This window comes from Asterias amurensis, chromosome 8 (genome assembly GCF_032118995.1).
Source record: "Asterias amurensis chromosome 8, ASM3211899v1".
Lineage (NCBI taxonomy): Eukaryota > Metazoa > Echinodermata > Asteroidea > Forcipulatida > Asteriidae > Asterias > Asterias amurensis.
Genome location: NC_092655.1, coordinates 21,878,821 through 21,891,767, shown reverse-complemented (window position 1 = coordinate 21,891,767; position 12,947 = coordinate 21,878,821). Strand labels below are relative to the sequence as shown.

Sequence of the window (12,947 nt, the reverse complement as noted above, 5' to 3'; positions counted from 1 at the left end):
CTATGCCTAGACAAAAGAAAATGTGATGACACATAGTTGGTTGCCCTGCGGGGTTTCAATTTATCAATAAAACACCAACCTTTTCTGTGAATCTACGCTTGCAATTATATGTTAATGATTTGGTGCCCAGGTAGTTTCAGGGAAAACTAATTGACACAACCTATTTTCAATAGCTGACAAGTAATTCATTCAGGTTGTTTGTATTACCCAGTATTGTGCAAGGTGTAATCAACTTGGGGGTTTGGAATAACAACTTAAAAGTTTGCATTGATAAGCAATTTTCTTACTATGCTGTTCTAGCGAATTTAGCTAACAGTTTTTTGTTGTTGGTTGTAGAATTAGAATTAGAATTAGAATTAGAATTTTTTATTGTCCGTATTATAAACACACAGAAATTTAGTTTCCATTGGCATTTTCAAGAATAAAACGATTATTAGTTTTTAGTAAAAAAAACAATTACAACAGAGCATGGAGTGCATGGAGGAAGGAATGCCCTGTAAAACAGTCCAGGGAAGAAGCTAAAGCCCTTTTCACTCGACAGTAATTTAGCAGGGGTACCTTTCTTAATTTTAGCATGGTTGTGAAGTTTTACAAATTACACTTGTTATGAAAAGACAACAATGTTTGGACTGTTCAAGGTCCCTAAAGAACCCTCAAATTTGGCGTCCTTTATGGCCAGTATAAACCCTGTTGTCCTTTCAAACGAGGTGCAATTTTACAACCTTGCTAAGATTTAGCACGGGACCCTTGCTAAATGACTGTCGTGTGAAAAGGGTTAAAGACAGTAAAGGTTCAACTTGGTAAAGATTACTGGTTAATGAAGGAGTAATAACAGCTCCATTCATATATATTTGGTTTGCGGTAACACCATGTGTGTATCTACTCGCCAGGTAGAGTTTGTTCTTAGAGAACTGTCTTGCTTTATAATAATATTTAATAATATTTATTCGGGCAATCACATTTACAAGCACATATACATACATTAAAAATATTTAAGAAAACAAAGTAAGACAACAGTGGGGTGCCCAGGAGAGCATAAAAGTTAAAAAAATAACTGTCGCCAAAAGGCGTATGTCTCCTAGATCTCCTTTATTCTACTATCGCGGAGTAGATGTTCGGGGGTTCGGGAGACTTCTCAGTTCTGAAAAGAACTGTCCTGCTTTTTTAACTATTACCCGGGCAGATGGTATAGAAAATAGGCTGGGACTACTACTTTAGCTTATAGGATCGTGATTAACTGTAGTACCCTGGATTCAGTTCTTAAATTGGTCTCAATGTTTCGTCAGGAGCTCCATGTATGTCATCAAAGATTATATGACCTTGGAGTCCCTCTTTAAACACATCTGTGGGTTTCATGGGTTTAATTTTGGATGTCCAAACTCCTTCAAGTCAAGTCCTCAGGGCCTTAAGTTACACATCTTCCCATCTTCTGGCCATCAGATATCCACTTTATCTAGTCTAACCTTGATGAACCAATCCCACGCACAAAAAAACAATCGCTCCGAAAATAAAAATCAATATCTGACTTCCAAGGGACTACGGACGGCATAAAAAAAAAGATGCAAAAAAAAAAACGCCTCGAGTCATTCGCATGAGTGCAAATATTAATTGTGATGTTGCTTGGCTGTCGCATCATTATTTAGAACCAGTTGCACCTGGCCGGTGACTGGTTTCCGTGCCTATTGTAACAGCATGTTCAGGTGAGAGCAGGATACCAGTTAATTTCCGAGGTATTGGATGTCAGACAGTGTATGTCTTCAAGGTGTGAGATTAATAATAAGAAAGTGACAGATTAAACAGGGTAGTTCTTGGAAGTGTCCCCTTCATGAGCAGGTCCTCCATTTTCCTACCGAAAACTATACTAGGCAACCTCGTTCCCAGGGGTGATCGATCTCGCTGCGCCATTTTTTCCCAGCATGCCTTGCTCGATTATAACCCCTGGAATTGGCAAATTTTAATGTGCTATCCCAGCACATTTAAATTAGGCATGTAATCGATCCTTTCTATGCGCGCACGCATTTCTTTCGTCTTAAAGAATGCTTATGTTTTTGTTTTTTAAAAACGTGTTCGTGTCATAAAAAACGCGGGCGTGATCAACATGCAAACATCTCAAAAACACGCGCGCACGCACTTGACATCTAATGCATAACCAATTTCCTGAGCCAATCAGCGTTGTTTCGTAGTACATCCCTCCCAGGGGTTACTAACGAGAGGTATCGATACGGCGCGCTGCCCATGGTAGCGAGGCTGTATACTAGGCATAAAAAGGTAGAAAAAACCGTGTTGTGGTGATGGGTCAGAATCCCCAAGCTAACTGCTGATTTCACAATGACTGGAATAAGTTTTGTTGTCTAGTTATTTAAACACAATTGTGTGATTCATACTCATAGACGTTTGTTTGTATGAGAGAGATTGGTTATTGCCAACTTGGCATTCATGTCCCCTTGTTGGAGTTTGCAAATTTCCAAAGACGGGAAGATTTTCTATAAACAAAAATTAAACAAATATTTTAAGCTAAATGTTCCAAGTGCCCTTTGTAAAAATTAATAATTTTGACTGTTAAAAAAAAAAAAATTAAGACACGTAGCCTGCACCTTAAGAATAGGTTTAGGACTGCCGAGGTTTTACATTCAAAAAGAAGAAACATCCTTTTCCCAAGAAACTTTTTTATGAGAAGAATTCTTCAACATGAAAAAAACTTTACTCTCATGTTGAAAAACAAAATTGACTAGAGCTATGACTTGAACCAATGACCTCAAGATTATCCTGTTGATGCTCTACCAACTAAGCTAATGTATCTAGCCCTATATTTGTGGTCTCCATATTTTGTCAATATCTTTGTTCAGGGGTGCCAGTCAGAAGCCATTCAACCTGTAGTTTCTGTGTATCCAGGGATCACACCCAAGTTTTATAACAATATAACCTGGGAAGCGGCAGTAGCAGTGAAATTTACCCATTCAGTTTCCCTTGTGGTTTATAATTTGATAATTGAAAAATACTCACTGTATAAAAATGTTGACATTACCCATGCAGAGTTCATAATCTTTACCACCCACTTCTTGCATATGGAGAGCAATGAGCTGAGGTTTCAATGTCTGTACAGTCTGCAAACAGAACAAGAAAAACAGAAAGAAAAAGTAAATAATAGTAATAATAATAACAATAGTGGCTTCTCATTATAGCACTCATCTCCGTCACTCAGTGAGGCTCAAGGCCCTTCAACAGTATGTATTTTCCTGCAAGGTATGTGGGACGAAGTTGAATTTGGTTTACAAGGTGCTGTGGCGCAATATGCAGCCAATCAAACCAGGAACACCAAGAACCCAGAACACTAATCATAGAAATGTTAACCTTGATGTTTATGGTTTAGAATCGTCCTCCGTTGTGATGAAGTTCATGAGTGAGACAGTGAGGCGTCCTTTGTTTTATTAAATCCATAAATACATAAAAATTAATAATAATATTTGTTGACCACCTACCATACCCCTTGCCCTTGTCTTAGTGCCTCTTGAAATGTTGCATATTGCACACATTTACATTTCTCCCATACCAGTTCCCTTTTATACTTTGAGAAAAAAACCTTGCCCTTACAAGAGCAAACACACAGAGTTCCCAACATACACGAAAAACAAAAAAATTCCCAATACATTCTCAAAGATAACAACGATAAAATCGATAGGCATGCTCAGAATACAGAGTTTGGATGACAATACAAGAAAGAAGGTCGAGGTGAATCTAACCCTTATCAACAGTGGAATTGGGAAAACTGAAAGGAAAAGTTCCTTAAAGGGAAGGTACACTATTGGTAATTATCAAAGATCACTTGGTGTATTTCAACATATGCACAAAATAACAACCCTGTGAAAATTTGAGCTCAATTGGTCATTGGAGTTGGGAGAAAATGATGAAAGAAAAACACCCTTGTTGGACGAATTTGTGTGCTTTCAGATAGAAATAAAAGACTTCTAGCTAGAAGTCTTTTATTATTTTAGTGAGAAGTTACCTCTTTCTCAAAATCTATGCTACTTCAGAGGGAGTCGTTTCTCACAATGTTTTATACTATCAACAGCTCTCCAATGCTCATTACCAAGTCAGTTTTTAAGTTAATATTTGTTTTTGAGTAATTACCAAACGTGTACCTTCTCTTTAATGAGTTTCTGTATTTGATAATAATTTTTTTAATTATCTTAAAGGCAAAGTGAAATTTTCACACACAAAAACTGTTAACTATCGAAAGCTGGCGTACATAAACATCTAAAGTTGTTATTGCCAATTGCCATTATTTTTAGAAATGATTACCAAAAGGATGTATTGTACAGCGCATAGAGATGTTTATTCATATTATGCGCTATATAAATGTAGTTTATTATTATTATTATTATTATAATGGACTTTATTCAGACCTTCCCTCTAAAGGCACTGGACACTTTTGGTAATTACTCAAAATAATTGTGAGCATAAAAACTTACTTGGTAACGAGCAACTGAGAGCTGTTGATGTATAAAACAAGAAACGGATCACTCAGAAGTAACAACGTTTTTGGGAAAGAGATACTTTCTCCTACAATTATAGCCCTTTTTAGGCGTCTGAAAACACACAAACTTGTGAAACAAGGGTGTTTTCTTTCATTATTCTCTTGCAACTTTGATGACCAATCGAGTCCAAATTTTCACAGAGTTGTTATGCTGGTCTTTGACAATTACAAAATGTGTCCAGTGCTTTTAAAGATGTACAATGGACTTTATTCAGACTAATATTTATTCAGACTAATATTTCACTGTTTTGAAATGTCATTAAGAGCTATCAGGTACTTTCCCCATCAAACTAAGAGACAAAAATTCCACAGTTAATTTGCAAATTATTTGGCACACATGATGTACACATACATGTACTTTAGACACGAGAATAGTCTGAAATGAGCACAGCATCAAATTAATTACAGTGCCATTCATGACAGCCACATGAGTAATATACAAGTAACAAAAACGCATCCTTTACAATCGTTGATTCTGTGCATGCACAAAACACATAAGCATCCATTAGGAGCTCAGAGAACCACAAAAACACGCCATAATTTGTCCTTTATGATGAAGGAAAAATGCAGCGCACGATCACCCAGCTAACCAAAACATGGCAGAGATCTACTTGACTAAGACCAGTTAAAAGCCTCAATTGTAATCTAATAGCATCACAATCGCATGCAACTCTTTCCCCTTTATTAAATTGCTGATGAACACTACATGTTTTTTGTTCGGAAACGAACACTTTATGCAAGCTCAGGCATACTCTAATTTGATTGGCAGTCTATGAGAAGTGCAAGCTAGTATAATTAACTAACCCTTAAAAAAACGTAATGTTAGTAAAACACAATGCATTCCATTAATTGCTAAGGTCTTGTTTGTAACTGAATAACTTTGACTATCTTTTAAATTTCGAAGTTCAAAAATTATGTTTATGGGTTTAACAAATAAAGCCTAAAAAACATTTTCCATTCTTTTGATTTTGTGTGCTGACCTAAAAGTCAATATAAGGGTTAGTGTCAAGTAAAGTCTCAAGATATTAAAGAAACGTCTGAAAATCGTGAAAACAAGCTTTTTAAGAGTTTGTCTTCAACTTAAAAAGTCATGTTTTAAAACCATAGTTTCTACATAATTCATCAAATTTCAAGATTCTGTATAAACTTAAATACATCTTGGATATTATTTCAGACATTCACAAGTGAAAGACAGTGAGCAATTCAATTAAAACCAAAGATTTCTTGTCCTAAAATGATGCTTTACCTTTAACTTAAAAACCAGCGAAGTATTAGTTTTCTAAACTGACCAATTTATCCGAAGTAGTGTCTAACTTAATTATTTACTTTATGAATTTTTACAATCCTGTATTTTTGTCAGTTTACTTCACGGACATATTTTTGACATGCGTCAACGTAAAATTGTCACTACATTCAAGATATATATTTGCCACCTCACAGTTGCCATGACAACCTAACGAGGCCACAAGGAACTCACATTTCCCGTTATTTCAACTGGCTGAGATCCAAGGAGAAATAAATTGAGTGCAAATTTGGACAAAATGGAAATCCAAACAATGACAAATTGTACTCAGAGATTATAAGAGAAACTAATGCATGAAATAAGCAAATGCTAGTTTTTATGCTAACAGTTATTTTGAGTAATCACCAATAGTGTCCACTGCCTTTTACAGAGATTCATTGCTGGTTATTGATAGGAAAAATATTTCTTTAAAAATACATCATAAAAACAAACCTAAGGCCTAATGAAAAAGGAAGGACGAGGGCCTTTTTTCAAAAATGGCCGCATGACACAAAGGACAACCAGTTGGGCTATTTTTCATATTTTTAATTTTTTTTGTCCGAGATCTTTAAAATGTATCCTATAGTCGAGTAGTAAAAATAACTAGTCGCCCAGGCCTAACGGCAAAAACATAGGGCACCACAGCCATTGCTGTGGGTGCCGTGGGCGTTTTTGAGGCTTGTTCACTCCTTCGTTGAATCCAAGAGATTCAGCCCTCCCTCTATAGTCTCCTCTTATTGGATCAGCAAAGCCTAATGTGGCTGTTTACTCCTGAAAATAATTCCGTTAGTGACATTACCATCAATCATCTACTGCTGTTCCCAGACGGGTAAAGGCTACAGTCACAGTCCCAGAGAGAAGCAAATGATGCCCTCGCAGAACAGACCAGAAAGCCTATCACGCGGACAGTGGAGTAATGATAATAAGACGTTTTACTTATTTTTTCCGCATCAAATGAAAACCCAGAAATGTGGCTTCCGCTAGCTATAAATAACCTTAAAAAGTAATAACTAGGTAGTTACATGTAAGTACACATACCAAGTTGAATACACTACTATTTATTAATTTTAATACAATAAAATTTACCATCAGACAGTGGAGTTATGAAAATAGATGTTTTGTTGTGTTCTCCTCATCAGAAATAAAACCCAGAAATGTGACTTCAAATGGCTATAAATTATCTTAAAAAGTAAGAACTAAGTACACATACTAAGCTGACTACACTAATATTTACAATTAAAATATGATAACATTTACATTTCAGTCAGTGAAGTTAAGAAAATACGATCAGTGTTTTATTTCTCCACATCCTCAAAATACAGAAATGGTGTTTCCAATGGCTATATATAAATTATATTGAAAAAATAAGTAGACACACTACGTAGTTTTTGCTATGAAAGCTTGTGCAGTTTTTGTATGTAATTACATGTAGTTAGTCTTTGATGGTAAATACTCAAAATAATTTTTAGCAGAACAAAATTAGTTTGTAATGAGCAATGGAAAGTTGTTGATAGTATACAACTTTATAACAGCTCCCTCTGAAGTAACATAGTTTTTGAGAAAGAGGTAATTTCTCACTGAAATATTAGTTTATTAGGCATCTGAAAGCATACAAATTTGTGCAACAAGGGTTGTTTTTTCTTTCATTATTCTCTTGCAACTTCGATGACCAATTTAGCCCAAATTTTCACATATTTTGTATTTGATGCATATGTTGGTATACACCAAGGGAGAATACTGGTGTTTGACAATTTTAAAAGGTGTCCAGTGCCTTTAAAGGAACACGTTGCCTTGGATCGGACGAGTTGGTATATTAAAAGCGTTTGAAACGGTTTGTTATGAAATGCATATATGGTTAGAAAGATGTTGTAAAAGTAAAATACAATGATCCACACAAGTATCACTCGAAACTGCACGGTTTTCCTTTTACGTCGCGAACTATCACAGTCGGCCATTTATGGGAGTCAAAATTTTGACTCCCATAAATGGCCGACCGTGTTAGTCGACAGGGTAAAAAGAAAACCACGCAATTTCGAGGCATATTTGTGTGGATCATTGTATTCTACTTTACAATATCTTTCTAACCATATACATTTTACAACAAACGGTTACAGAACGCTTTTCAAAGACCAACTCGACCGATCCAAGGCAACGTGTTCCTTTAAGGAAATGGACAATAATATAACTTATAGGATAGTCTGGGCTTGTTGTGATGAATATACAGAAATGAATGTTCTTTCCAAACATGCCATTATGAAGAAAAAAAGTTGATTATAACTGTGAGTTGACGGATAGGTCTCCAAGGATACACAAAGGTAAACTGAATAAAGGACTCGTATATTCATATTAAATTTTCTTTTGTATGTCCCCTCGAGCCCTACCTGTCTACTGTGTTTTTTACCCTGCGTGACGTGGTGGCGAATATAAGTGTGTTTTTTACAACCCATTTAATTATTTATGTAGTTTAATCCAATATACATCCCACCTCACAAAATCAAACTCCTATCACGGTCTAGTCTTTAGCCAAGTCTGATTTAGCGACTTCGGCTACAGCTACTGCTGCATCTCCCATGTCTGCCTAATCTTCAAACACTGGCAGAACAAACACTTGTCGAAGCTGTATAGCCAAAATCCCCGTTTCCGACATAGTGTACATTTATTTTATTTTATTTATTTATTTTAATTCTTCGGACAAGCAAAACAATAAAACAAGCACAGGCCGTCCAGGGAACGGCAAAAGTGAAAAAAACTGTCATCAAAAAAGATGTGCCCTCCCAGACTATAGACCTAGCTCAACATTCCATGTTGTTGATTTGTTTATTGGCATACTTTTTTGATACTTTGGGGTTTTGTTTTGGAGAGGGCATATTGAGCCACAGCACCTTGTAAACAATAACATGGAGCTGCAAAGTAATAGGTCTCAAAACGTAGCTTCACATACACATGTACCCTGCAGGATAAAATACTGAGCACATTTGAGTGCGCATGTTATTATAGGTCGACTACTGACCAGCAGCGTACCATACATGCGCAGTTACGCACTCAATCAATAACTTGTTTGGAAGCCCTCCGATCTTTTCACTTTACATGTACATGTGCATGTAGAGTCACTGGTTCCCCTCTGTACTTTACTCATGTTAGCATGAAACAGGCTATCAAAACCACAGAAAAAGCTATGGTCAAAAAGCTTATTTCAAATGGTTGACCAAAGTAGTCAACCATTGGCTGGTCGACCAGGTTTGGGTAAAAATGGTAAATCTTTAGTTATTAACCACGGTGCGCACTCAAATTTGCTCTTTGACTCGCACCTAGGTTGTGATAAGGCGCTGTATAGGGTGCGTTCGTTTAGCTTCTCTGGGTTGACCCCGCAGTGCTCACTCAGGTGAGCCCCTGACAGAGCTAATCGAACGATCACACTCGCCTTCTCGTGGTGACGGCATGCACCTCAGGTCACCCCCAAGTGACCCACTCCACAAGCAGGGTACTGGGGGCTGACCCGGGTGAGCCCCCGTCAAAGCTATTCAAACGTACGGGGCAGACCGGGGTCGACCCAGGGAAGCTAAACGAACCCACCCATAAGAACCTAATGTTATTATAACTTCAAACTTTCCTTTTTCAAACAAAGTTTGTCCCCGCAAGCTCCATGTTAGTCTAGTACTCACCAATCTCATTACATGTTTGAATAGATAGGGATCTCTTGTTTGCCAGACTTTATCTTTGAATCTGCAACCCTTAAACTTTCTAACCAAGAAACCCTGAGCTTAAAGGGTTTTGATACCTTTTGTTTTTGGCTGTGACTGTGAATGAAGATGTATTTAATATAATTTACCTGTAGAAGTTTCAGCTTAGCTTTATTAGTCATTAAGTTTTTTGTGAAAAAAAAGGTGAAAATCATAGATAATTGTTTTCAGGAGAGTCGCGTAAATATGTTCTTAAATAATTTTCGTCTCCTGAGACCAAAATTATTTTGTTACATTGTTTTATTCTTTTTTTTCCCCAAAAACTACAGCACCCCAGCAAGTAATATTTTAAGGGAAGCTTTCTATCATCATTACTTCAACACATGTAAGTTCAATGTAAATCTGTGGACATTGTGTTTTGTGTCAAACACAAAAATACCCAAACCCTTTAAATTGCCTCACCATGAAACCCTGATTCTTAAAGGAACACGTTGCCTTGGATCGGTCGAGTTGGTCTTTGAAAAGCGTCTGTTATAATATGCATATGGGTAGAAAGATGCTGTAAAAGTAGAATACAATGATCCACACAAACATGCCTCGAAATTGCACGGTTTTCCTTTTACCTCGTCGACTAACACGGTCGGCCATACAAATGGCCGACCGTGTTTGTTCGCGAAGTAAAAGGAAAACCACGCAATTTCGAGGCAAACTTGTGTGGATCATTGTATTCTACTTTTAAATTATCTTTCTACCCATATGCATTTCATAACAAACACTTTTCAAAGACCAACTCGTCCGATCCAAGGCAATGTGTTCCTTTAAGAGAGCTCAGCTGCAACGAGGCAATCAGTTCTTCTCATAGTTTACCCAGATTCTTTGTCAGACAATAGACCCCATCTCTATCTTCATCATCAGCTTTTCTTACGTGCCTTCCGGCACAAACAGGGAAAAGTCTTATTGACATACATTGCTTGGAATGAAGTTTTTAAGATGCTATCTCATATTGGTTCTGGTTGCTAAGGAAGCAACCGACACACAGCGGGACATTTCAGTGTTATTTATACACTACCATGGAAACGGTTTTCCAATCATGATAACTTGTTTTATAGTATTTGAAGGAGTAGGGAGCCGTATTGACAATTCTATCTTTTGTAATGAGTTTTCTTCTACTCTAGTTCCCTTGAATTGCTAATAAGAGCCGACTGATAATAGATGTGTTCGAATGTCACAACAGGGAGCGTTTTATTACTATTTTTAAACATGGGTATAGTGATGTTTACAATTCTTAAAAGTTATTACTTTTGATTACAAAGACTTTTAGAACAACTACTCACCCTTCAAGGATTTGGGTACTTTTTCAAAATGTCCACAGATTTACATTAAACTTACAGGGTTTGAAGATATTGATAGTGGAAAGCTTCCCTTCAAATATTACTGACTGAAGTTCTGTAGTTTTTGAGAAATGAGAAAATTAAGTCACAAAATAATTTTCGTCTCAGGAAGACGAAAATTAGTTTAGCATGTAAAATCCCATTAACCAGTTATGAACTTAAACCATAATCATAGCATAACTGGTTAGTACCTTTTTACATGCTAAAACTGAGACGGAAATTATTTGTTTTACTCATTTCTCAAAAAACTACAGCACCTCAGAAAGTAAAATTTCAAGGGAAGCTTTCTACTATCATAATCTTCAAACTGTGTAAGTTTCATGTAAATCTGTTGACATTGTGTTTTGTGTTAGGAAAAAGTACATAGACCCTTTAAAGCCATTGGACCCTTTCGGTAAACAGTGTTGTCCAAGGCCCACACTTTGTGTACCACAACTTCTATATCAAATAACAAACCTGTGAATATTTAGGCTCAATCGGGTCATCGGAGTCGGGAGAAAACAACGGAAAAACCCACCCTTGTTTCCGCGCGTTTCGCCGTGTCATGACATGTGTTTAAAACAAATCCGTAATTCTCGTTAACGAGAATTTATATTTATTTGCTGTTTTCTCAAAAAGTAAAGCATTTCATGGAATAATATTTCAAGAGAAGTCTTTCACCATTGCCTTCTGTAAACCCTGTAAGTTATTTGTAAATCTGTGAACTTTTTTTTTTTCCTGAACCGAAAGGGTCCAATGGCTTTAATGGGCAGTTCCTATTATTTTTGTCACTCTAAATATGATATCAACTTTGCAAGGCAACGGATTACTAGCCATTGGTAAGTAGTAGAGAAGACACTTACTCGATAAATAATATCAATAATTAATGTCATGGCTTCTGTTCAATGCAAAAAAAATGTTTTCAATGAACCATTACGAATGATACCAATTTAGGACAAATTCATATCTTTCGTCCCGCATTCAGTGAAGACGAAAACACCACAAGGTTAAACAAATGTTATTTTAAGTTTATTATAAGAATGAGCCACATATTGTACATGTAAATGGGCAGCCACGGTAGTCTAGATTTTATACAATCTCATGTTGAGTCTTCAGAGCATTTCTCAACGCTGAGAGAAATTTACAAGGTTGAAAGATGTTATTGCAAACCGAAAACTAGGTGAATCAATTCAGAAAGGCGGATAATCAAATTGAGAAATGCTTTCAGAGGGTTCTAGCGAATGATTTGTTTACGGAAAGATGCTCTACTTCTGAAATGCAAAGACCCAAGGATCCTACGCAGTTCTTAAAATCTGATTAAATGATCGTAGGAGGATCTAGATTTTATATAAGTGAAACTTTGAAATAAAATATATTGATCAGTTAACTTCTTCATATCTTCAAGGAGGTAGCTCACTGGGACATTTTATTCATCACAAAAACACGATCGTTCAAAGGGAAGTTAATACAATTAGTAATCACTCTTAAAATCAATAGCAATAAAACTTTTGGTTATAAGTCTACACATCAACTTTAGATAGAAAACATTTTGAGAAACATTTCACTTTGAAGTAAAGTGGTCAAAGCCATTATACACTTTCGGAACAGAAAACCAAAACAAAGTTCACAGATTTACAATTAACTTACAGGGTTTACATAAGGTAATGGTGAAAGACTTCTCTTGAAATATTATTCCATGAAATGCTTTACTTTTTTAGAAAACATTAAAACAATTATCTATTCTGGACAACGAAATTACGGATTATAGTAAACACATGTCATGACACGGCGAAACGTGCGGAAACAAAGGTGGGTTTTCCCGTTATATTCCCCCGACTCCGATGACCGATTGAGCCTAAATTTTCACATGTTTGTTTATTTTATACATAAGTTGTGATACACGAAGTGTGGGCCTTTGGACAATACTGTCTACCGAAAGTGTCCAATGGCTTTAATATGAAAAAAATATATCAATAGGTTTCAAACAGAAAGTTTGTATTGCAATTAATCTTTTTTTAGAGCGGTTTCCAAGCGCATAAATTTCCTTTAAGGGAGCGTCTCAAAAGTCGGAACGGTAGGAA

At 36.3% G+C, this 12,947-nt stretch overlaps 1 protein-coding gene across 3 annotated transcripts in view; it reads right to left on the bottom strand.

Moving 5' to 3' along the window:
- LOC139940511 (inositol polyphosphate-5-phosphatase A-like) overlaps nt 1-12,947 on the bottom strand; it is an 80,535-nt gene that overhangs the window by 46,129 nt on the left and 21,459 nt on the right. For all 3 annotated transcript variants that reach the window (XR_011786461.1, XM_071936803.1, XM_071936804.1), the window contains exon 4: nt 3,004-3,104. Coding sequence is in view for 2 of the 3 variants with exons in the window: in XM_071936803.1 (XP_071792904.1) it covers nt 3,004-3,104 (101 nt within the window). In the remaining variant the exon portion in view is untranslated. The remainder of the gene's footprint in view (nt 1-3,003; nt 3,105-12,947) is intronic.